This window comes from Arvicanthis niloticus, chromosome 4, assembly GCF_011762505.2.
Source record: "Arvicanthis niloticus isolate mArvNil1 chromosome 4, mArvNil1.pat.X, whole genome shotgun sequence".
In the NCBI taxonomy this organism is placed as follows: Eukaryota; Metazoa; Chordata; class Mammalia; order Rodentia; family Muridae; genus Arvicanthis; species Arvicanthis niloticus.
The window spans coordinates 104,253,769-104,280,114 of NC_047661.1; the positions used below are offsets into that span (position 1 = coordinate 104,253,769).

General features: G+C 41.9%; 1 protein-coding gene across 10 annotated transcripts in view; it reads right to left on the reverse strand.

Moving 5' to 3' along the window:
- Positions 1–662: 662 nt before the first annotated feature.
- The window catches only part of Ank2 (ankyrin 2), a 214,650-nt gene continuing 188,966 nt past the window's right edge, over positions 663–26,346 (reverse strand). For 4 of the 10 annotated variants that reach the window (XM_076933234.1, XM_076933233.1, XM_076933232.1 and 1 more), the window contains 10 exons: positions 18,365–18,439; positions 16,256–16,387; positions 15,158–15,301; positions 13,322–13,574; positions 11,651–11,939; positions 8,661–8,744; positions 8,385–8,549; positions 7,343–7,525; positions 5,462–5,553; positions 663–2,951 (listed from right to left, as the gene is read on the reverse strand). In XM_076933234.1, coding sequence (XP_076789349.1) covers positions 2,768–2,951; positions 5,462–5,553; positions 7,343–7,525; positions 8,385–8,549; positions 8,661–8,744; positions 11,651–11,939; positions 13,322–13,574; positions 15,158–15,301; positions 16,256–16,387; positions 18,365–18,439 — 1,601 coding nt within the window. In that variant the 3' untranslated portion in view covers positions 663–2,767. Of the gene's footprint in view, positions 2,952–5,461; positions 5,554–7,342; positions 7,526–8,384; positions 8,550–8,660; positions 8,745–9,230; positions 9,324–11,650; positions 11,940–13,321; positions 13,575–15,157; positions 15,302–16,255; positions 16,388–18,364; positions 18,440–19,954; positions 26,189–26,346 lie in introns of all 10 variants that reach the window. The other 6 variants (XM_076933227.1, XM_076933228.1, XM_076933230.1 and 3 more) reach the window with 6 other exon arrangements.

Sequence of the window (26,346 nt, forward strand, 5' to 3'; positions counted from 1 at the left end):
TTTGGGGTGGTGCTTCCAGATCCATCCACCATCCACCATGACAGTAAAGCCTGTAAAACCCATGGATTGTCTCATGTCATTGGGACTGCGCGGTGAGGAACTGTGGAGCTACAGCAGCCGGGCTTAACTTCCAACCTGGAGGAACTCTCTGCATTCCCAGCCATTCTACCTATAACATACTCCCGCCTTGTCTTCATATGAATATATTCGCTTAAGTTCCTGTTTTCTGGCTGTAAAACAAGAAAACCTCAGGGTTAACTGCCACACCCAAACTCTGTCTCTTACTGCTGTCACTATACATAAATGGACCAAATCCCTGTGGCCTTGCCCTCTGTGTTACTGATCAGATTACCCAGTTCCCTTCCCCCACATCCTTAAAAGCTCCTACTTTTCATTTATTAGATAGCCTCAATACTTTTTTTTAAATTGCTTTGTTTTGCCCAGTTGAGCAACAGTAAGAATAAAAGTTCCTTGGGGCTGCGGTGAGCTAGTCCAGTGTGTTCTATTATCTGGGCTCACAGAATATTACTAAATAAAAATACTAAGGGAAAAAAAAAGGCAATTCATGTATTTCTGTTGAATTCATGTTGACCTCATTTAACAACCTCTGGTTCTCCTAAAATAGACTGCTCATAAAGAAGGACAAAGGACCACCGCCACACTTAACACTTATACATTTTATTTAGTTAAATCAGCCATTGTACAACATTGCAGCTATGTATTGTTAGTGTTGTATTGTTTTCCAATAACTAATACATGCCCTCATAGATATATTCAATTAGTGTTATCACCATGGGAACAAGATGCTGATTCATCAACTGAAAATTCACTTCTTCTCACAGTATTCAAGTTTTTGATAACACAGCAAAAAAAAAAAAATCAAAATTGAAGAAAAAAAGTGAAGAACCATTAAGTTGCCACACAGACATCATCTGCACTGCAAATAACACAACAGAAAGGCTTTTCATGAGCTCCGGGTTAGAAGGTCTGACAAGATGGCCACCATGTATCTCAAAAAGGGCTGCCACCTGCCTCTCTCTCTCAGTTTGGATGCCAAAGAATACTTTGTTTCTATACAATCCCCAGAAAGTGCTAGTACTGGGGTCTCAGGAGATTTGTCTGATGGAAAACCTCTCTCCCAGGTAAATTCTTCTCTTGGCAATGTTACTTAAAAAGATGAAGTGCTACTATTTGTCGTGTTTGTGTCTGACATTCCCAGCAATGGGTCAGTTCTGCACACAGGAAAAGGCCAGATAGGACTGGAAAAATTGCAATCTCTGGAGGGTAGACCATTTTCTTTCTTTCTTTTTAATTTCATCTTCATTGAATATACTTTCTTTAACAAATAACTGATTCAAAACGTATCTGTTTATATGAATATATTTGTGAATATATTTATATATATATGTTAAAATGCTACACAGCTTCAATCACTAGAGGGATTAGACATAGGGTATGGGGATCACTCAGACTGTCATTGTCCCTTCTCTGAAACAAACAGAAAGTCACACAAATGCACTTCAGTTCCCAAGGGTGTCTGGGTTTTAAATAAATAAACCAAAAAAAAAAAAAATAATCAGAACCAAATTTTCCAAGGATTTCTCAATCTCATCTTCAAGCTGAAGAGCAGACATGGCTAGAAAGTAGAAACTCAGAGTGAAAACCATTAGTGTGATAGGAAGGGGGGTGTGTGTGTTTGTGTGTGTGTGTGTGTGTGTGTGTGTGTGTGTGTAATGCTACATGCAGGTATTAGAGGAAAGATAAATTTGGAAGTGGGGAATAAAAAGAAAAGAAACCACTCCAACATGGTGACAGCATTTAACCTTTTGTGTGGTGCATAAATCTTGCTTCCAATGAATTATCTACAGTGCAGTGGCCAGAAGAAAGTACCACCAGTAAGACAGCATGGTTTGCTAAAGCAGCAATGAACACTGGAAAACTACAGTAGTTATAGCTTTTAAAATACCCTGCCAACATGTCCAAAGTCAAAAACACCTGAAGGTGCTAGAACACCACCCCTGAAGCTTCTAGCACCAAAATACCTCACTGTTTCCTTCTGCTTGCCTCTGAGCCCTTCCCCCTTCCCTCAGGGTCGCAGTTTGAGAGCCAATGGCTATGGCTGACCAGTACTAGAGACCGCTCCTTGGGATTCTTCTTCAACATTATGATCCCAACGGCTTAAGGAGCAATGGCTACTCTAGAAGTTCTAAGGACGTGTCTAGGTCTGAAGTGTTCCTTCTGTAGAACTGTATCACCATTCGATTGTGTTAGCAATATCGTAATTAACCATTGTTCAGCAATATTTAGAGGCTTTTATTCCATGATGCCCAGTGTAATTATGACAGGCAGTGGTTTGAATTTTGCTCTGTTGTTCGTCTGAGAATTTCGGCTATATACATTATACATAGATGTCCTCGGAAGGATTCCCCTGTCACTTGAAGAAGTCTGCAGGTGAAGTTCTTCTGATTAATGGATTTTCATGGAGCTTGAGCAGAAGCAAACGATGGAGGTGCCAGTTCCCAGGTTAGCACGGATGCTCAAAATAGTGGATACAGCATCCAGAATGAAGGATGCTATCTTTGGTCACAAATTAGCTTATAGTTAGAGAGGAGCGGGGAGAGAGAAGTAAAAGTTGATGCTGTGTGTTTGCTGAGAGTGGAAATGTCACGGGATCCCAGTAACTAGGTCACTTCAGTCACTCCTGCGTGGAAATGGGAAGTTGCATATTAAGTGGGTTTGTGGTTTCTGGTGAGAACTGGGCAGCTCCTCATTTGGCCTCTTGCTTTGTGTTCTCCTTGCAGAAATGCCGAAGGAGTTGCTGGAGATCTCGCTGGAGGTCGTCTTGGTCCAGTGCTCCGGGAACGTCCTCCAGGTGCTCCAAGTTGATGTGTTTTCCCTGCTGGTCCTTCACCACAGCCCTCCTCTGTGTCCTGGTTTTACTCATTGTTGTCCTACAGGAAGCAGACGAGATTATTAGGCTCTGTATTCCCTGAACAACCGCCTACTTCCTGTCTCCCCTCTGCATCTGTTCCTATTAGCTTAAGGAAGATAGGTAGACAGGTACATTTCTCACATTTCTCATAAATGAGCCTCTCCTATCGGACAGGACTCACAAAACCTTAAAAATTATATTTTGGAACAAATATGGATTATTTTTTCATCTTTTAGAAATACTTCATATGAAAGACTCTGTACCTTCATTTTATCTTCTTGAAGAGAAGCCAGGGTATGACTCATTATTTTGGTTGAGCTGTATGGATCTGCAAGATCCTTGTCTACTCTGAAATAATGGTCCCACAGGCACCACTGACACGCTCAAAAAAATCATTTAAAATCTATTCACTTCCCAGTCCTGAACTTTGCCCAAATTTTGCCTTACTAGAACTTTCCTGAGAGATCCAGATCTTTAAAAACTGGAATATTCGATCAATATACAAGAAACGAACTACCAACAAGAAGGCCTCTGAAGCTTCCCCGGGAGTTGTCAACAGAGTGAAAAAAAATGGATATGGCTTGTGAGAGCTGATACTTCCTGTGCATCCTCAGGACCTCCATGTGCTTAACCCTTTCTGAGCATCCCTGCATGCCAGACAGCAGGCTGCTTCCTCCTCTGTCTCCTCCCAAGGAGCTTGAGAAAAGATGCTGTAACTTATTGTTTTATTTCATACAGTTATTTTCTTAGTTTCCCCACTTGAATATAATAATACCATTTATTCTTTCTGTGTTCTTCTTGCTTTCTACCTGGGAGGATAACGCTTCAATTGCAAATATGTATTGAATATATTTTATGTACTATCATAGTTATAACAAATAAGAAAGACTGACTTTAGAGGGTCAGTTTTAACAACATTCTACATTAATTTTTTTTAAAGTGTAAGATAAGAGACTGAGATTCCTGAGTCTTGCTTCCTTCTCCCATCCCCCCAAATCTCTCACTCTAGTAGATATTGTTTAAATTGTGGTTTTTTTTTCATTTGATGACATATCTACATTTGTTCCTCTTGATGGAATGTTCAAACTTGATTGCATGTGAATGCGATCAGTTTGTGTATTTCTCATGTTCCCCACCACTGCTGCTTCTTTTACTCCACAAAAGGCAAATAATACCTGCCTCTTTCTGTAGAGGTTAGGAGAAGCATCATAGCTCTGGTGTCACAGGGCAGGCCTATAGCGTAGGACTCTCTCTCTCTCTCTCTCTCTCTCTCTCTCTCTCTCTCCCTCTCTTTCTCTCTCTTTTTCTCTCCTTTTAGTTTTCTGCAGATGTTTATGCATATGCATGCATATGATAAATGTATAAACTGAAGTGCTATGCACCATAAAGTTCCACACTATCTAGCAGGGTGAATGCAAGGTGTCTGCCTCTATCTTTGGCTTTGTGTCCGACACAATGAGTTAACTGCTCCCCAGATCTATTCTAGTTCACAGATCCTGGAGAACCAGGGTTTGCAAGGACTGTATAGTTTAGTCTGAACTATTGGACAAAAGAGTTAAATGTTCAGAACAGCAGAAACATTTCATCCTTAATTCATATGGCATTTAAAAGTTCTAGGAGAGCAATTACGTTCTTCCAAATTCATAGCTGCTACTGTTTCTCCCTTTTGAGCAGAGGGTGAGAGTATGACAGCACCTTTAATTTTGCTCTTCTAATTATTATGTTCCAGAAACCTAAAATAGCCCCGTGGAGTACTATAAATGATGATCTTTCTGCTCTTTTCAATGAGATAAGAAGCACAGTAATAACTTGGCTTCTCATTGTATCTTTGACTGGGAAGCTGAGAGGTCTGTGTGAGTCCTGATGCTTACAATGGTGTCAGAAGAACAAAGAAGTGTGTGTGAACCGAAAGCCCAGTTCAGGCATCGAACTTATGATGGAGCAGGCAGGTCACTGTGCCTCACAGCAAGCACCTTTGACACACATGGGAAAGACTGCTCACTACTTGTATAAGCTCTTACCAAAATTGCTTTCAGCAGCAGTCTGTACGTTCAGGATCTCAGGCATCAGACTTATGCTCTTATTTCTTGCCACTCACATGCAGAGTCATGAAATTAGTTAACAGTGAAAAGCATGTGCTATCCAAAGCCACAATAGATGAGAACTGAGCTGGGTATGGTTAGTTGCCAAGCTAATCCGTGTGTCATTGATTTGATTTCTCTCATGTAATCTCCAAATCTATGAATGTGGTGGTATGCCCACCTACTTGACTATATAGGTAATTTGCTTGAACCCAGAAAGTCAAATTGTATAACAAAATGACTTGCCATTGTCATGTCTCAGTATTAATTTGAAGGCATCAGTGGACATCGTAGGGGCAACACACTGACACACCAATGCCTGATCTGTGCCTTTTCATACATGACAGTCAGCATGTCATGTATGAAAAAAAGGCTCCACCCTTTTCTAACATCAGAAACCAGTTGTATCATGTTAGTTGGCAAAGCATCACTCCATGCTAACCCAAACCTCTTAATTATAGATCCATCCTCCTTCAGGATTTCATTCTCTACTAAACTGGGCAAGTGGACTTTCATGTGGCTACCTGTGTAACCCAAAGCCTGAGGTAAGAAAAAGAAAACAAGACTTGACTCATAGACCACAAACTTTAAAACAGCCTACTGTGTGACTAACTGTGGTGACACAGAAAGAGGTATCTGACAGGACAAATTACAACTCCTATGGGCTCCTATGGATATTGAGTTTTATTTAACAATTCCCTTAAAATTCCACTGCTGTACAGATGGTTTTACACTACTTGTCAAGAGCTTGTAACTAACATCTATGCCAACTGACTTTAAATGGCTTCGTTGTTTTACCACACCCCTTCTGATTGTGGAAATCTGAATGATGAAGGACTTGTTCAGAGACAAAACCAAAAATATTCTCCAATGTACAACCAGAGAATTCACCCTTTGAACGTCCAAGAAGTCAGATGTGCAGAACTGAACATGTTTAAAGAAAGCTGACTTTCAATATGCAAATACACTATGCTACTTCAATATGACTGTTAATACTATTATTCTTGTTATATTGTTGATCTAGTACCTGCAGATCAAACACAGTGCTTTGTAAGGGCCAGGTAGGTACCCTAAAATACAAGTGCATCCCCATTCCACTGTAAGTAGAGGCCACAAAATATAGCATTTAATTTAAAAATGTTAAAAATTGTAGAGATTTGTATATGTCTGTCTGTCATCCCTTCCTCAACCCTTAAACTCTTAGATGTATTTTGGGATTGAGATAGTTTAGTATCTACTGATATTCACTACATATTATTAATGCCTCAGAGAAATCAAAGGCCACATCCTACAATCAGGCCCAACGCATTTCATTTAAAGAGAATGAATATTTTATAAGTACATAAGAGGTTTTCATGTCCTACCAGTTTCCTGGACATTCCTGCCCTTTGCTTTCTAAGTATTTTCTAAGTACAGGGTTTCTCTGTATAGCCCTGGCTGTCCTGGAACTCACTCTGTAGACCAGGCTGGCCTTGAACTCAGAAATCCGCCTGCCTCTGCCTCCCAAGTGCTGGGATTAAAGGCGTGTGCCACCACCACCCGGCTGCCCTTTGCTTTCTAGTTCTAAGCGGGTTTATACCGAGTCAAATTAGCCTGCCCTTAACTCAAAATGCTGACTTTGTTTTGTTTTGTTTTCCTAAATTCCTGGAGTTTGTAATCATATTGAGAGTCTGTAGTTCTGACACCAAAGAGCTATTTTCTAACTGTTGAGAGTCAGAATTTAAAGAACCAATGCTTGTCAATTAGAATGAATGAAATTTTCTTCAATGCCCATCATTGAGGATATAGCTAACAAGTATAAGTTCTAACAACTAAACCGGAACCCGTTCTGCACTATTATATATTTACTGGTTTTTTTTTTTTTTTATTTTTCTTTTTTTTTTTTTTTTTTTTTTTTTTTTTTTTTTGAGACGGGCTGCCACTAAGAGGTCTAGGCTAGCCTGAACTCATTTAGTAGCATATGCTAGCTTTGAACTTGTAACACCTTGCCACAGCCACATCAGTGCCAGTGTATCAAGCCTAAGACATCAAAGCTGGTTTTATAATTTAACAGACACCGGTAATCTTGCCCTGATTCTGGAGACTCTGACCCCACTTCAGCAGGAATGATTCTTAGCAGTCTGTGTTTCTAAGAGCACTTTTGGGTGACATGTGCGAATACCACTCGGATGAGGAAATATTACTTCACCGCCCAAATTGTGCAAGAGGAAAACCTAACAACACCTTCCATGGATCTGTATGAAATGAAGCAGTGACAGATGAGCCCAAAGCAACCATGAAATGCACATGAAAGGAAAACCAAACATAAAGGGAAGCAATGCCTCTGTACCTCTTCAAAGTCATCTTTGGCTGAAGGAAGGTCAGTGGCTAAACTAGAGTCCCCCAGGCTCTTCTCCATCCGTTCTCCATGTACCATTGTTGTTTTAACAACTTTGCTGACTCTACGGCCTTCTACTGGTTCGGCCTGAAACTGTGAGGTACTGGACAAAATGCTGGGTTCAGACAAAGTCACCTAATGAATGAAGGACACGTGACAGACAATTCCCAAATGAAAAAAATGGAACAAACGATGACATTTTCTGTGCTATGAAATAAACTGCTTATAAAACTGGTTTTCTAAAAAACAGTAATTAGGAATAAGAGAGCAATTGGTCTATTTGAGTGTGCATGGCCAAAGCACTGAGCTAGTTAATGGGTCACTTGAATAAAAATGTGCCAGCCGCATTTCTAAAAGGCTGACAGGTGCAGGGTAGACTGGCAACCTAGGCTTGATCTCTTCCCCACAGTTATTTCTTTTGCAACATGAAGATAAACTCAACCCCTGAAGGGAGAGCTTGAAGAGCTATGAGAGACAAAGCAGATGGCTAGATGGTCTCAGGTCCATAATCATATGATTCTGAAGATACGAATGAATGCAGAACAAAAAGACTTTCAAATTGTGTGTCTATGAGAACCAGTGTGTGCGGTGGTCTGAAGCCTTCCAAAGGGGAAGTGAAAGAGAAAGTGACAAATTATAAAGCACGGAGTTCCAGATCACAATCTTAATGACTCTGAAATGCAGAAGTTTGAGTATCAAACACATGTCTAATGTGACCTTTGGAAGGCTGGCGTGCCAACAGGGCCCAAGCACTACAGTACACTTAGACACCATCTCTCCATGACACACATCTGGCCAGAAAAGAAAAATGGATTTTATTGTCTTAAAACTTTATAGTAAATACAACATAGAAATGAAAAGAACCAAACAAAGACAATGAGAATGATGGCCACATAAAACTGAGATTCAGTAAGAACGAATATTTTTAATTTTTTTTTCGCTTGTGTTTTGTTTTTCTCTACACAATAAACTCTGCGGAGTTGGGTGACCTCACCTCTGACTGCTGGGTGTCACTCTTCAATACGACACGCTTTATCACTTTGGAATAGCTGTCCCCATCCTCGATGTTGACTGGCTCCTGTGGCATTCCCTGCATGGTAATCTCCTCTTTCTCTGTGCCATCGGAGGATACGTACCGCCTAATGATTTTCCGGGTAACCTGAAAAACAGTTCATGAGTCTATCTTATTTTTGAGTTATGGTACCACACTAGAGACAACGTTTGAACAGGAAGAGTTAGGTCGGCCCTATACAGAGCCCCTGGCCAGTACCTTCTTCACCACAGTGTGTCCATTCTCATCAACATATTCTTCCTCTGTGACTGTCTCTGGGGGTATGTCAGGCATATCATCTCCCTAAACAGTGGGAGAAAAGTGTTACTTAAGTCTCTGGCGCTGTCCTGAAGAGCTACAGCCAAAGTGTTTTTAATGCTAGGAATGTTAGAAAACCAGACACAGGTCATGTGGAGAAGTATTGCTGAGATGCAAAATCCTGTCAGTTTGATTAATAAAAATTAAAACAATTAAGCAGGTAGATTAAAAAGAAACAACAAAAATATCATGCTTAGGAGAATCTCACCCAAGTTAGGTAAAACGTCATCAACCAACAAAAATGAATAAGCAAGAGGAGAGACAGGTGAAAGCCAAGAAGCCAAATCTTTCTTCTGCGTGCTGGCTCTCGGAGGAAGGCTGCAAACATTTTTGGCTCTACATTCCCTTATAAATGAGACAGAAAGATGGGAGCCATTTTCCACTCATGCACTACCTACGGAACATGCTCAGCCTCTATTGTTCTGGGTCACTTAGTGAAGGACAGAGCTGTCCCCGACGTGCAGTGGATACCTGGATAATCACTCTCCGGCGGACAACCCTGGTAGTTACCATGGCCTCCTCATCTGAGCTGGCCTCCAGCTCCCCTAATTCCTCTGTTAGCTCCTGGTAGAAGCATGCAAGAATCATTGCTTTTGTTTTGTTTTAATTTTAAAATTTTTAATCAAAATTTTTCTTGAGATAGAATTTCACTTGGTAGACCACCCTGGCCTTGAATTTTCCATCATCCTGTCCCAGACTCCTGAATTCTAGGTTTACAGATGTGAGAAACTGCAAGTGGCCACATTGTTTTGCTTAATTTTCTATTGAATATCTTTACTACTGGTTTCTGGGTTTGTCCATGTCATAGCCTGAGATTTTGTGCTGGTAGAAAAATCATCATTTTTGGTGGAGTATAAAATACACGTGTGGTGATCTCAAGTCTCAACAAGTACGTAGTTTCATTGCTTCCAGAATCATAGTAAAATCCTGCAATCTGAGAGCTGCCAAAAGAGCCATCTGTAAAAACTGATCCTAAAGATACATTTTTCTCACACAAATCCTTGTTCTTGAAATTTGCATTAAAGGCCGGGTGAAAACACAGGGTCTAAGTTGCATAGTAGACACTTGTGATCCATGGACCAGTCTTGACCAGGCCCAGAACAGAACTCTTATCCTATACATGAAACAGCTAGTACTTGTACCTGAGCTTTCTAAAGGGAAGTTAAATCCCCTGGAGATATTAGTTTATAGTACATTTTCTTGGCATCAAGAGTTGTAGACCTTGAATAATATTAGACTAGTTTTTCAAAAAAGTTTAGAGAATACTCTGATTTAAGAGTTTGATCCAAAGCCAAAGAAGCTAGGAATATAATTTTAGATCAGAAAATATGTCTTAGGAGTCACAAATTGTCAGGTTTTCCTAATGGAGCATGACTTCCTCCCCTCCTTTCCTCTCTTCTTATTCTTCCTTCCTCTTTCCTCCCCTCCCCTTCTCTCCTCTTTTCTTCTCTCCCCCTCCTTTCTTCCCTTCCAAGTTTTTTTTTTGATAGCATCTTGCTTTGTTATATCCCAGGTTGGTTTTAAAATTATGACCCTCCTGCCTTGGATTTCAGAGTCCTGGAATGACAGGTATGGAGTCCCCTGCTCATCTTGAAGTGGCATTAGTTTTGTTCTTAAAGGAAAAAAGTACATTCGATTAGCTTAATACGACTCAAAATACCCAACTTATAGCTCCGCAACCTTCTCTTTGAAAGAAAAACATACAAATTAAAAACCAAATTATAAAAAAAAAAAAAACCAAATTATACATTAAATACATTCAGGAACCTATCACCCAGCAGGAGGGTCAGATGCTTTATAATAACTTTTTCAAAAATATCTCAGAGCATAAACTGTTGTTTAAAGCTCTTACTCTTCAAAGAAAAGTAATTTCTAATTTAATGAGAAACACATTAGGATTTGCTCAGTCTACTCTCCAGGCTTCTCCAGGGAGAAGAGTTGTGAGGAGGAGCAAGTTCCTCAGCCAGTGCTGAGGTCTGTGAACTATCTAGACCACATTTGGGAAATCTGTGGTTTAAAAGCATTTCTTAAGATGGCCAGCACCTTTACTCACAACTTTAAAACTCTCTTTATGACAAACAGTGCATCATAATGCACTTTCAGGACACTGGCAGGCATTAGGACAATAAGAGATGACACCAGGTTTAGGGACAGTGCTTTTTTTTTTTTTTTCCTAAGTTATTACTAAAACCAATCTGAGGAATTCTAACTTGCAAATTCACTGGCAAGATGGTTCATCTCTTCAGCAGAGGCACTTCTGGGCAGACTTATTTGTGTCTCCACACTCCACAAGGGGGCAAGAAAAGACCAGCTTTGACCTCTGCACATGCACTGTGCTGTGTATAACACACACACACACACACACACACACACACAAACTCAACCCCCCACACATTACTTTTTTAAACAAAATTGTACTTTTGCAATGAGGAGTATTTGGGTGCTAAGCACCCCAGATAGGCCAATGCAAGCACTCATATACACATGATGCTCAGAGCCTGCAGGCCCAGCTTCACACTGGAATTCTCTCAGCAGATTTGCTCATCACCATTACCACTGTCACACACGACTCTAGTAAGTTTTCAAAGCTGTGCTATATTGTCTCACTACAGAATTCTTTTTTTCCTTAGCAGACGGATTCCCCATGATGAAATCTGACCTCCCAGTATGATAACTAATAGTGGCACTGTGTACCATCTTTTCTGGATTTTACTAGCTCTCAGGTGGTTTCCCATGTCCAATTTAACTTATGTGATAAGCCATTTTAGTTTTGAAGTTAAAAAACAATACAAAATAGAACAAAAAAGGAAACATTAATAGAAAGAGAAAACAGGAAGCTGTGTAACTCTGTCACAGGTGAGGAAGGGTGCACCAAGGAAGGAAGTCCTAACCTTTTGAAAAGCAGCATCACCATCCAATCTTTCAAAAGACTGAGGCTGGTCGTCTGTTGACTCCACTATGACCAAGCTGGTTTTCCTTGGAGAACTCTCCTCTTTGGGCTCAGGAGCCTCCTCAGGTTCTTGCACAATTGGAGAAGGATGTTCACTAGTCACTGGAGTCTGGAGGCAAGGCTTTGCTTCCTCAGGAGGGGTACTAATGTCCTCAGGAGTCTTACAGAGAGAGTCAGGAACAGCTGTGGCCTTTTGAGTGTCTTCCACTTCTGCCCCTGGCGTTGTTACACTGGAACAACAAAGTCAATTTTCTACTAAAGAACACTGGAAGGGAAAATGATATTTCTCTGTGCTAGCTAAGATTTGTGTGTGTGCACACATAATGCACACAAACACACACACACAAATATGTAAATGTGAAAAAATAGAGGTTTTATGTAACAAAGGTTTATAGATAATGCTTTTGAAGCAAGCAAGAACATTATCAGAATGAAATAAACCTTTGTTCATGTAGTTAATGTAATTACAAATAGAAAGATGTATAACTGCATATCTATTATTTGACATAAGGATACTGACACTTTTTAGCAGTTCTGAGTAATTCCCATGTAGCCTTTCAAAACCTCAGTTTCTCAATAAGAACATGTTGGCCTTTTCTGCTCCTTGCTTGGTATCCAGAAGTTTTCTGTTCTGTCACCGATAACAAATGCCCTGAGTGCCTTTCTGGTGGGCCTGGTCTTCGAATACTTTCCTTTCTATCTCTCTCTGTTTTTTTTTAACCTTTCCTATATGGTCTCCCTTGCACTCTATGGGCAGGTAACAGAGGATGGTACCCACAAGGAGGAAATCATTTCAAGTCTCCCTCTTCTCATGTTTCAGTGACCAGAGAACAAAATTCGCTCAATGTCAATGAAATACTGGGCTGTGAGCTCTTGACACACTAACATTCCTAAGTTCTACCACCTAACCAACGTCTCCTAAGTTCCTCTGTTGTCCTGGATAGAAGGTATTGCTCAGGCAGCTCTCTCATTTACCTGGTAAAGATCTGAGCTGAATGATGCTCTAGGGTCCTTGTAAGCTAACAAAGCCTCTCTATCCTTACTCTCACTCCATCCTGTCTCATACTAATGGTATTGAATTCTATGTACATAATTTATATTATACTGTTTTATACTTAGGCACTACACAGCTTTGTTGAAGTACTCATGGGTTGCTGTTCTCACACCCTCACTGTTCAAACTCCAGTGCAGCCATGGCACCAGATGCAAGCATTCCAACGAGATACAACAATCCCACAGGTAATGACTGTGCTCTGGAAGGAGTACACTGCAAAGGTGAGTCACAGGCTTATCTTTGGCCTCTGATTCTATTAAATAAGTAACACGTGCACAGTTATCATGATATCTAGATGCAGAAATGGAGATTTGAAGCATTTTGGGACTGTCCAAGATCACAGAACTAGAAATTAGCTCAGGTAGAATAGCATCATACAACACTGTCATTATTATGTATCTTGACTGTTTCAGGTTTTCTACAACACACCCTATAATTACAGGCGGGGCACTATGAGATGACTGGAACTTTCCCTTGTAGGGTTGTGCTCCCTGTCACAGCTGTCACAGCGGCCGCTTCTCTGGAGCTGCATTTAATAGACTTTCCTCTGAAACTCACTAGTATTCCTGCTGGTCATGCATTTTCCCTGAGAAGTCTTGTGGAACTGGCTCCTGGTGCATTTGGGGAGACAGTGCTGCTGCTGGGCTGTCCCCTTCAGTTTTGGGGATGCAGTCCTGAAATGTGGAATAACCAACAGATATGTCTTCTTCAGAGACCATGGGTGGGTGGTCGCTAGACTCGCTTTCTTTGGAAGCCTCTTGCTCCTTCTTTTCCTTGGCAACACAGAGCTCCTCTGGAAGTACTGAAAACCCTGCAGGGGAGAAAATATCCATGAGTCTCACGTATGCTAGGGGTATATTTGGTAAGGACCATTATGTTCCACATCCTGCTATAGGACCATTTGTTAGGAAGATGAGCAAGATGCTGTGCCTGACTTCAGCATGCTCATCACTGAGAAGCCTAAGGAAGGCGTACTAGAAAAAGATGAATAGTGATGGTGACACGGGTGCCACAGAGAATTGTGGGAGCACTTCCTCAGTGCTAACGCATCTGAAGAAACCCGAATGATAAGCAGGCATCTCCTGTGACAGTCCAGTCAGCTTCCAAACGGTAAGAGGAATCCTTACCACCTTGGGTTCAGTACTCTTTTTATGCAGACACTCTGATGCAGGGCTAAGGAATTTCATTACATCAAGAGCAATGGCGAGTCACTGAGAGATCTAGCAGCAGGTTGGGAGGGTCGATGCTATGGAAAGGAAATGAAGAAAGCAAATAAGATGGGGTTGAAAAAAAAAGAAAGATTAATTACTTCCATCAAATACTATCAAGGTGTGAAGGAACTTGAACACTGGGGATTTGGTGATAGGGAAACGATTACTGGAGTTGACAAGATGGACCAGAGTAATATATAGAGGTCTCAGGAGAAGGTAGAAGGGAAACAGCAGGGCATTCCAGCCTCTCTCTTGAAGAGGTTTCCTACAAAGTGGACAGAAAAACAGAGCAGACACAGAGAGGGAGCAACTTAGAGTCAGAAGAGCTATCCACTTTATTTTCAAGGACAGAATTCTTACGAGTGTGTTGCAGTGGCTTTAGACATGGTTCTAAGAGCTAGACAGATACTTGCAGGAATGAAGGCTTTGATTAATAGAGGATCAGAGCCAGTAGAGAAGATGTAATAGCTTTAGCAAATAAGGGAAGGTAGTATATTCTGGCAGGAAGGAAAGTAGAGTGTATACACTCAGCTACCTTATCTTGGTAGATCTTCTGGTAAAAAAGGATGGAGATTTACTAATGATTCTATGTATCTAGCAAATTGGAGGTAAACTCATCAAGTAAGAATAAGTAAGGGGAAGAGAAATGTTGAGGAATTAAAGGAAGAAGTGAAAGTACAAATCAGAGAGGAAAGGGGGAAGGAAGAGTTGGGAGAGGATGGAGGAGGAGGGACAGACTAAAACCAAGTGAGAATAAATTCAGTATAAATGAATACTTATAGTTGATAGGGCCAGTGGCTAAAGGCTCCAGTGCATTCAAAGAACTATTGGTTCAGAAATGAAGAAAGAAGCAGTATGCTTAAATATTGTAGTGTTTAGAGACTGCATAGCTACTGATTATGATGTGTTGGTGCAGAACATAAAACTTGGTGGTTAAAGTAGATTTTAAACTTATCAGTATCCAAAGTGTTCCCCAAGGAACTGAGGAAAAAGGGACCAGATGGCCACTTATGGCAGGGAGACAATGAGTAATGAGCAGAGGGGACACCATGGACTGAGAAAGAACTGAGGTGGCATATAAACAAATACATCACCACCAAAGACTGCAGTTTGTTGCCTAAAAAATGAAGGTAGTAGGTCTAGCTTTCATATTATCCCCTATCCCCAAGAGACATCACTTGACCTTCACTGTGGTCCAGTGTAATGGTCTGCTCTATTTCTGCATAGCTGCGGCCCATGCGCTCCTGGAGGGGCTCTGTGTTGGTCTCCAGGAGATGTACAATGTCCATCCTGTTGATCTTGGTGAGGCATTCGATGAGGATAGTATCTGAGACATTGGAGAAAAGACATTCCTTACATCAGAGGTACTCTTTTTAGGATTTCTTTCATTCAGTTACTTTACTACATTAGTGGTATTCAAATAAGAGCCTGGCAAAGCCTAGCTAGGACCTTTGAAAACAGAGGCAAATCGTGCTGCATGTAGCCGGCACACTATAAACCCTAAAGGCAGAGTTGACAAACAACAACAAGACCAAACTGGAATCTAAGTAAAAACAAAGACTAAGTATATCTCAAATACAGTGCGAAATATATTTATATCGTAAGATATTTATTGATTATCTGTCTTTATGTTGATTCAAGTACCCTTCTGTTTCTATTTGCTAAATTTGTCAATGCTGTTAAAAAGAATGTGGACAAAAAAAAGGATAACCCCCTTCCCCCCCCAAAAAAAATAAAAACCAAAAACAACCAAACAACAATATCCACAACAAAAACAGTAATAGATATAAAGATTGTCATGGAGAAGTCAAAGGAAGGGCTGAGCCTTTACAGCAGCTATGATCTATTCCATTTCCCATTTTCCCCCTTAGAGGGTCATAATACAAAGTATCAGTCGTACACAGTAACTACTTGGTTCCCCTCCCCCACATACCTAAATTAGTAGAGAGGAATATAAACATAAACTGAAGACAAATACACCATTCATAGCTATAACTATACACTGTGCCCACTAACCTGTTAGGCCTCAGTGAACTTTCTGTGGGCAGCTAGTGCTGATATCATTCCCAAATAGCTGACATTGTTTACAAACATACCATGCAAGATTTTTCTTGGGATAAGATTATTCTAAAACCGATAGCAGCTTGCTATCTTTTGTTGACAGTGGTTCTTAAAATTTATGAATGTTGACAATTCCTCTTGCTGATTTTATAAGAATGGGATCACTGGGAGACCCACTTCTACCTGAGATCCACATCTACAACAACATTCTCCCACCTACCTGTGGCATGCTTCCCATCCCTCTCCAACCAGTACTTGAGCAGTGCATGGCTCTGATCTTGAAGGGAGTTGGGGTTCTCAATTCGAATTTGGTGAATTTGCTCCTCAGTGAAATCCAGTTCTCTTGCTAGTTCTAGAACAACAATAAAAGGCTACATTGTCAACACATGGAATTCAGGTTTCACTCTTGTCTCTCATACCTTGTCTCTTGACATGTAAGTGATTATGGCCTTGTGCTGCTATGAGCAATTTGAGTTAGAAGTGACTCATACACAAATTTGATACACTAATACTAACTAACTCTCACTTTTGCTCACTCTCCCTTAAAATTGGATATAAAATTGATTGATGTCATTGTAGAAGTAGTAAGGGTAAAGGGATAAAATGTGAATGAAGATCAGACCATCATCACTTGTTTATTTTTTTAACCAAGATAATGAAAAGTAAATGACTGAAAAACAGGAGAACCAGAACATTTCTGACTTTTATAAATTTTTAACTACTACAAATCCTGTTTCTGCAAATGTATGCAAATACTGGTTATAGCTAACTTATAGTGATCAGGTATGCTTTTTTCCTTCATTTGATGTGCATGAGAAAAAGGCCTTGGAAGCATTAAACTCGGGTAGGGTAGAAGCCAAAACGTTTCGTCAGTTGGGTATAGTGATGTCCATCTTTAATCCCAGCATTTAGGAGGCAGAGGCAGATATGAGTTCAAGGCCAGCCTGGCCTACATAGTGAGTTCCAGGATGACCAGAGCTTCATAGAGAAACCTGTCTCAAATGTTCCTTCTCAAAAGGTTTCTTTATTCGGCTATTAACATTCTATATGAATACTTGATGCTTGTGCATGCTATTCTAATGTGTTATACAATTGTGTATAAAAGCAATGACTTCTTTTATCCAACTGATACCAATATTAAAAGTATCCTTGATCTAGTAATTCTGTTTTAGAGATGTATTTCCTTTACCTTTTCTTTTGTTCTGTTTGGTTATAAGGTTTACATTTTCACCAACTTTTTTATACTTAACTCATTTAGTATATGTATGGATACATATGTATTCAAGGAAAATAATGAATTTCTAATAGGCCAACTGGGGATATTTTGGTGTCATTCTTTCCTCTAAATCCCTCAGGTAAACATCTGGTGAGTATTTCAATATTATTCTAAAATTACTAAAAGTTAGAAAATGGCTATTCCTACTGCTTCCAGTCATTTATTCAAAATTATCAATCATCTTTGAGAATAGATACTTATTTACTACCAAATATTTAAGAGCCATGGGATAGTAGTAACTTTATACCATTTGTCTCCGTGAACCATATCCAAGTGATACCTAAGGAACCACATCAGAGTTAAAAATGGTAAATATGAAAGTAAGCTAGGCTACAACGTTGCCTACTATTAAGTCACGGGCAGATGAGAAATATACTTTAAATTTATAATTCATGATGTGTAAATAACAGTATGAATTTATAATTCACTTTTTCTTAATAGATCACTGAACATATATTCTATGCTTCAACACCACTGTCTCAAAAATAAAAATCTAAAATATCAGTGCAACATCTCACTATATTTTATATATAATGTATATTTTAACATTTACCCAGAGCATATGTTAGTAACTATTTACTATGAAAGACACCTGACAACAAACATCAGAAAGAATCAGCTCTGGTGGAATCTCAAATGTTATGAAAATTGTGAGGCATGGTAGTTCACATCTATATTCCTGGCACTGGAGCAGGAAGATTACCATGAGTTTGGGCATGCTTAAGTGACATAGAAAGTTCCAGGTTGACCTGGAATATAGAGTGAGAACTTGTCTCAGAAAAACAAAACCAAAATATTATAAAAATTGAATCTAAGAATGTTTGAAACCTGGCCATCTTTAGTCTCATAGTCTTCAAATCTCAAGTTCTAAAGTCCAAAAACTGTTGAAAACCATCAGCTCAGGCAGTGCTATTAGCTGTTGCAGTCAGATTTTTCAACTCACAGATTTTCTGTGTACTATTCCATATAGTCTTCCTCAAGAAAAACAAAGGAACAAAAAGAAGAGATCTTAAACTGGCTGTTTCTGTAGAAAACCTGAGTCACACCAATTACCTGTCCAGCTGAAGCCAAGGTGATCAGCAATATAAGCCAGCCTTTCTTCCATCCGCTCCTGCTCATCTTGGGGATCTACAGAAGGTCAAAAACAGAATGGCCAAAGAGTGTCTGGGACAGGAGGGGAACCATAGTACTGATCATCCAAGAAAGGAAATCACTTGAGCAAATATCTGATAGTCGCACAATTAGCTATCACAGCTTAGGTCATATGAAGTGGTGTGTTTTCTGATTTTGGGGATAAAATGGGTAATGAATCCCATGTGGTGATTTATGGAAACCATCTGCTTCCATATTCCTTTAATGAAGACTTGTAACTGAACTGAATGTCTAGTTATCTCGGGACTTTTCTTTTATGCTTTTGAAGAAGAGGAAGAAGAAGAAGAAAAAAAAAACCTGCCCACCAAAGCACACTCACTTCACACATGAAACAGCAGAGACTCACATATGGGATACAGAAGTAGAATAACTAGTTGGACTGTACTACTCATGCCTGCAGAGGTGTCGATCACCACCAGGCCCTATCTGAAAGAAAGCACTGAGAATTATCTTAAGCCTGGACTTAAACTGAGGCCAGGAACAACAATGTCCAGTTGACCTTTTGAAGGAGGCAGGACAAAGGCATATGAGCTTTGTAGATCCTGCCAGTGGGACATTTGCCTTTGAGAAAAAGGTTCTGGCTGCCTATTTCTAAGCAAAGTCATGAAGTGCACACTCTCACAAACTAGAATTCATCCAATTTCCTTTTAACTGCGGTGGACTGCTAAGCAGCATCGGGAATTCTTTGTCACCCACATAGGAATAAGTCTTCATTTAGAAATAATGGAAGCCTGCAGGTTACCTCTCAAAGCCACCCATGGTTTCCTTTGTTTGGTTGTTTTTTTTTTTTTTTTTAAATATATATATATATACAGTTCTAAGAGCCATCATTCCCTCATATCGTGCAAAGTTTGAGATTTTGTTGTCTGCTGAATCTTGTCTGAACACAATCATTGCTCATTTTTACCTCAGGTTTGTTGGACTAATTTGATTATCATGGGTATCTGAAAGCCGACCTCTCCGAATTGAAAAACAGACCCACAATAATTAGAATGTCCGGATGTGAGAAATCTTTTTGAGTTAAAGGGCTTCCTAATCATGACAAAATTGGATGCACCAATTAAAGCACACCAAGAATTAGAAATTAGAGCAAGGAGGCCTTGTGCAGGGAAACCCACATGCTCGTGTGTAAAAACAAATGTAGTCAACTCCAGGCTAAGCCTGGAACATCAGAACAACAAAACTCAAAGCTTGTATGGCTTTACGTGCAGCAGCTAAAGAAAGGCGAGGTCCCCCCTGTTGCTTGGTTATGTTTCTGGTTTGGATAAGCATTCTCATTACTCAATCTTGAGATTGTTTCATAGACGAGAATATACAGAAAAAGCACAAAACACAAAGGGCTTACACAAACACATTAACCACTACAGGAAGCTTAAAGAAAATGAGACATAAATCACAAAATAAAACAGACGTTACCAGAAAAGAAAAAAAAAAATCTCTATCAAATTTATGACATGCGTAGCACAGGGATTCCCAGTGTCTGGCAAATACCTTCAGCTCGGTCATGGCCATTTTCATCAGGGATGCGTTCAATCATAGTCTCAATGGACTCATCCCAAATGGGCCTTGTGTCAAAGATGTCCTCGGGAACTGAGGGCTCAGTGTCAACAGGTGGCAGATTCTCAATGACTGACACTTCCAGGGCACTGCTACTTTCGTCGTCTGAAGGTGGCTCCTGTTCCCTCTCTGACTGTGTAAGCCTGTCCACTAATTTGGAAGCCTCATCACTAATCTCCTCAAAGAATTCTATGGAGTTTCGGTAAAGGTCAAAGAAGTGCTCCCTACTCTCTCTCGTGGGGCTCGTGCCTGTCCTGCCGGAAGATGAGGTGCTTCTGCTCTTCACTGGCAATCGGGATGCAAAGGGCTTTGGTTTTGTGGCCCCTTCTTCTGATTCTGACTCAAACCCCTCAGCCCTCTCCCTGCTTTCTGTTTCTGTCTCAATGTAACTTCTGGCTTTCACTGGGCATTTGGTCTTAGCATCCAAGGAACTAGCATCTGATTCTGACTTGCTTCTACCATCTGGTGCTCTGCTTAGCGTGTCTTGTCCCTGGGGGACAGCTGTCTTCTGGAGAGATATGTCTGGATGGGAGGGCTGCCACTCAGTTCTTTGGGCGGGTGCTTTGATGGGTATTTTGGACTTTGGTTTTGCTCCATCCTCCTTACTATCCTCATCTAGGCCAGATGGGAAATCATCAGAAAATGCACTCTCATCCTCTGCAGACAGAGGGCCTGGGACTAAAGTAGGGAGAGTCCTGATAGGAATTTGGGGTTTGCTTTCAGCAGAAGGCACATTTTCCATGGGTGCAGTAGGGATCTCAATCACAGACTTCTGTTCCTCTGGAGAAGAATCTGGGGACTCATCATCCCGATGATCCGAATAAACAGACTTAGTGACTGTGGAAAAGTCCAACTGACCAACAGGTTCGGGGACTGTAGGGCATCGTATCTGCTTCACAGTGCTCAGAGAATCACTCCACTGAGTGGTGGGGGGCTCCCCGGCCACTGTGGATATAACCTCTTTGGTGGGTGTTTCTGTGGAAGCTGAAATTATCACTTGAGAGTCAAGGTTAGCATCTGAGGCAGGGAAATCCTCTATTTCCTCACTTACATCATCAGGAAGTAATTCTCCTTCATCATCCATTGCCTCTTTGGGTTCTGAAAGTTCCAGTGACTCACTAGTAGTCTCCATCTGTGGCCCCTCAGCCCCAGTAGCCCCTTCCTTTAAGTCTTCAGAGATAGTCTCATCATTGGATTCTTGGCCAATTTGGAAAAAGTGCAAACTTTCATCTGCATAAGATCTTTTGGTCATATCAATAGCACCACTTCGGGTCATCTCAAACAATTTTCCTTCCTGAAAGAGGAATGGATTTTGTTCACTTGTTGGGGTCCCCTCTTCAGTTGGGGTCCTAGCAGGAGTGGTATCAGGAGTGGTGCCCTGTGACTGCCTGTCTACCATCAAACCAAATATCTTCTGTTCTTCCTCCTTCACTCTAGCTTCAAAGGCTGCATCATCTTCACGGATCTCGCTCCAGGAGTCGGCATCCACATCAGTTTTTGTGATGATGACTTTGCTTACTTGTTCGCCAATGACTGCCGGTTCATTTGGTGTAGCGGGTGCTACTGACAAGGGAGGCTCGTCAGACTGCATTGCCCACAAAGCACCGTTTTGCTCAGATTCAGTTTCTAGACCAAGGCTCTCACAATTAGATTCTTCACCTGAGACAGTTCTATCAGAGGAGTTTGTCGTTACAACATCCTCAGGAGAGGATCTAATGATAACAGAATACACTTCAGGCGAATGAACAACTGTGGTATGACAGGTATCTGTTTGGATTTGGCTGGGCTCTCCAGAGAAAAAAGAGGAGGAAGGAACATTTTCATAAGGACTGATGATTTGAGGATCAGAATTTTCATCAGTCTCGGCTAAATCAGACACTGGAACATCCAAGGCAAACCTCTCTGTTTGAATTGTCGGAGATGACTCTTGAATGGGACAGTCCTGCGGCATGCTTTGTAAAGCCTGGTCAGTTATTGTGACCTCTACTTTTACAGAGGAAGATGGGGACGGTATTTCTTTAACTGATTCATTTCCTTCAGGTACCGCACAATGAGATGAAGAAGACAAGGAAGAGCTTTCATTGGGAAGACCTGCCTGTTGAGTAGATTCCACTCTGGAAAGATCAAATTCTCTTTCTTCTCGGTCACTTTCATGAGTATCCTGGAGAGCTACTGAGTCTTTATCAATGGCCAGGGGCTTATCAACATCATTACACTCTGGACTCTGAACTCCTAGGGAGGTGGGAGTGGCTGACTTGCTAGGACTCACAGCCTCACAGCCATGTCCATCACAGGTTTCTGCCTGAGTCATCTCTCTGTTCAGGTCATCATAAGACCCATCGGCACCGTCAGCAGAATGAGTCTGACTGTCTTCAGCTAAATGTGACTTGCAATCTTTATCTTCTTCTGGGCTACCTGGCTCTTCTTGAACTTCCTCATTCATCTTGAACATATATTGCTTGGGAACTATGGGCTGGAACTGTGCTTCTTCGGGGCTGGAATTAGAGTCTATGCTGGATGGGAGGGGAGATGGAGGCTGCACTCGGATAACTGGCTCCGTCAGAAGTCCTGAGTCAGCACCTTTACTCAGCTGTGTCAGCTCAGGTTCACTCTCTGAGGAGGAAGAAGCCTTTCTGCTCTCTGAGGTCACCAAGACAGGGACCTCACTCTCACTCTCTGTACCCTCCATCTGTTTCTGTTCATCCGCTTCTGCTGAACAGTCAGCATCAGGGTCCAAGGCTGAGGAGGACCCATCTTGCCGAGGTTCTTTTTTGTAGTCTCTTTTCTGCTTTGCTTCTTGCTCAAGTTCATCAAACGTTTTAATTTTGGTTACCATTTTGAACATTTCCTCTTCTGGTGTGAACCTCTTTTTCTCCCCGTTTTCAGAGTCATCCTCTTCTGCACATTCATGAATCACAGCCGGTTTGGGTGTACTTGACTCTGAAGGTTTGGGTGTGACCTCATAGCTAACTTCTTCAGAGCTGGGGGTGTCAGGGGAGAGGGGGCTTTTCCCTGAGCTCTCCATGAGTGATGTCTGCTCTAGACTGTCATCCTCAGCACTGCCATCAGGGTCTCGGAGCAGCCGAGAACGCATAGAGGCCACTTCGGCAACAAGATCTGTTTTGGCAATAGCGGCCGGAAGAGGAAAGTGACTTGGGAGAATTCCTGCCTTCATTTTAGACTCAACTGGGCTGCTTTCAAGGGAGTCCCTGCAAGGTGACTCTTTGAGAGGACTAGGTTCCAGAGAATCAGGAGTTTTGTGAGAGGAGTTATCTTCTAGCACAGGGCTGGCTTCCAGAGAGTCTTTGTGGCTGACCGCTAACGATTCATCGGCCATTGGACTGAGGACCTCACTATCCCGGTTAGGGAGAGGAAGTTCTAGCCCTTGGGGACTTCTAATAACTCCCGGGGGCTTTGGTTCTGTTCCCTCAACTGTCTTGACAGAAGCATCAGATGGTGGGAAGGCCTTTGTCACTTCTGAGGGAGTTAAGGATTCCTGAGTTTCACTTTCTGGTTGTGTCTTATAAGCTGAACTAACAAGTGGGAGCTGGCTTTCACCACAGGAGGACCCTGGCTCAGTAAACACCAGGTGTGGCTCATTTGCTAATGATACACTCTGGCTGCCAGGGCAGCCATCTTGTTTGGAGCACACATCTTTAGGAGAGTCTTGGGTGACCTCCTTCAGAAAATGCTCTGTAGAGGGCTCTGAGACACCAGTGACCACAGCACCTTGTTTTTCAGAACTATCGGTAATGTCATTAGCTATAGGAAGCTCTTTTTCTGAATGAACGTCTGTGGGTGTTTCTACCTTGATAGTTTCCTTGGCCTCTCCAACTTGTTCCTCACTTTTCTTTGGTGAGAAAGACAGACTCTCTGGACTTGTCTCAGGAGTTTCCGCTAGGCCCTCATGTTTGTAGCTCTCTTCTGAACTGATCTGAGGTGTGCCTTCCATCAGGCTCCCGCAAGGCGAGCCTGCTATCACTTCCTGTTTCAGGCTTTCAGAACTGCCACCCAAAGCACCACTCTGTAAAGACAGAGCTGGAAGGAACTCATCTTTCATGTAATCTAGTGGAAATGTCGTGTTGAAGGGACTAGTGATTACTTGATCTAAATGAATCTGAGCCTTTTCTGTGTCCTCAGTGAGGCGGAATTGTTGGTATTTGTCATTGTCTTCTAACTCTTGCTTGATGACATCCGAAAAGTCAGTGGAGGTTTTCCTGTCTGGGCTGATCTGGAGATCCATGTCTCCCTGCTCATCCACAATCTTCTCTTGAGGGATCTCGCTCACACGATGGCTTTCTTCTGCTGCCACTGATGGAACTGCCTCAGGTGTTTTAATGATGGGAGTTCTCTCAAACCTTTCTCTAACTGGATCTTCCATCCTGAGCCCAACGGTGATGGTGGTGGAACGGAACCGTCTGGATTCCGTAGGTCCTGTAACCTGGAATCTCTGGCCACGCTTAGCTGTCTGATTTTCTATTCTCTGGGTTTCTCTCTGGGTTGTACTGTGCCCTTTTTCTTTTTCTACCCGGCTTTTACTTTTGTCTTGTGATTGTTTTTGTTTTGTTGATTTGTGCTCAAAGAGTCCTGTTTTGTGTTTAGATGGGTCCTGACCTGACTGGAATGCTTTCATGAGCTCCCGGACAGACATTGTCTCCTCAATTCGTTCGGTTTTAGAGGTGGGAGATACGGGTGGCTGCTTTTCTGTCTTCCCAGGAGACACAGGCAGGTGCTTTTCATGTTTTCCATTGGCAGACCCAGGTGCCTGCTTCTCTGGGGTTCTAATAGAAGGTGTACCGGGCAATCGTTTTTCTGTTTTGCCAGGTGACACTGGAGGATGTTTCTCTGTTCTTCCAGATGATGGGACAGGTGGACGTTTGTCTATTTTGCCTGAAGGTGACACAGGTGTGTGCCGTTCTGTTTTTACAGATGACACAGGAGAATGTCTTTCATTTTTGGTTGAGGGAGAACCAGGTGAATGTTTCTCAGGTTTACCTGAAAATACTGGTGAATGTCGTTCGGTTTTTGCCGAGGGTGACACAGGTGAGTGTTTCTCGGTTTTGCTTGATGGTGACACTGGTGTGTGCCTTTCAGTTTTTGCAGAGGAAGAAAGGGAAGAGTGTCGTTCTGTTTTAGAGGAAGGCGATGACTTTGAAGAGGGTGACACAGCTGGGTGTGTCCTGGGCATGGTCTTTTTGGGCACATCCTCTTTGCCTTTGACCCTGACTGGCAGCTTGCTTCGACCTTTCTGCTCATCTTCCACTCGCTTCTGAAGGGCCTTCACTTTGTCCTTTATGGAGCCAATAGGAGTTTCTTCTATCAGAGGAGAGGTGGCCTTGGCAGTGGGAAGGGGTTCAGGGGCCAGACCCCGGTCTTCCTCTACCGACTCCTCTGAACTACCTTTCTTAAGTTCAGTCTTTTCTTCACTCCCTTGCGGCGAGCTTTCCTCTTTCTGTTTCTGCTTTTCCTTTAGTTTCCTCCGCACTGGCTTCTTTATTGCCAGGCCTGGTTTGAGCTGCTTCTGAGCGCTCTGTTTCTCCTCTGCTGGGGTGGCCTTCCCTTTATTACTTTCAGAGCTCTTGCCAACAGCTGAAGCCTGACTTGTCTCCCCTGACTTTTCTGGCACTGTTTGTGGCTTCTTTTCATGAGGATGAGTATATGCATTTAAGTCGTCTGTGAGGTAGTTCACTAACCCAGTGGAGTCCTTCTCTACTTTGGCCTTGGTCTCTCTGTCTACTCTGACTTCTATACATGGGTGTTCAGCAATTTCTACTGGGGCGTGTTGCTTGGCCTCTTCAATCTCCTCATCGCTGACAATAACCCATTCCTCCTCTAGCTCCCGCTCAGACTGAGAACTCCGCACTCTGCCTTCGTCTCTCACGCACGTCCCACTCCTCAGGATCGCATTCACCTTCTCTAAGTCCTCTTTCACTCTCTCTACAATTTCAAAGGGCTCTCCTGGCTCTTCTTCACTGGCCTTTGCCAGCTCCTTCACTTTGATCGAACCTGCCTTATCAGACACATCTGTGGTCAAGATGGCCGTCATTTTGATCAAATCTTGTTTCATCTCAGAAACTTCAGAGAGCAAGTCCGGACTTGCTAAGACAGGAACTTCATTAACCAGGTGGCTTTTCAGGACAGATGTTTCTGTCGACTCTGTCTCATCATCTTTGATGTGAATGAAAAAACATTGAAAGTAAAATGGAAATCAAAAAAGATATTGGCAAATGTAATCAGGACCAAAACAACACCGCGTCTTTTCCTGGTGGTGGGAGGGGCAACAGAATGGGCTGGGAATGGTGGATCCACAAGGTCTCAAGGAACGA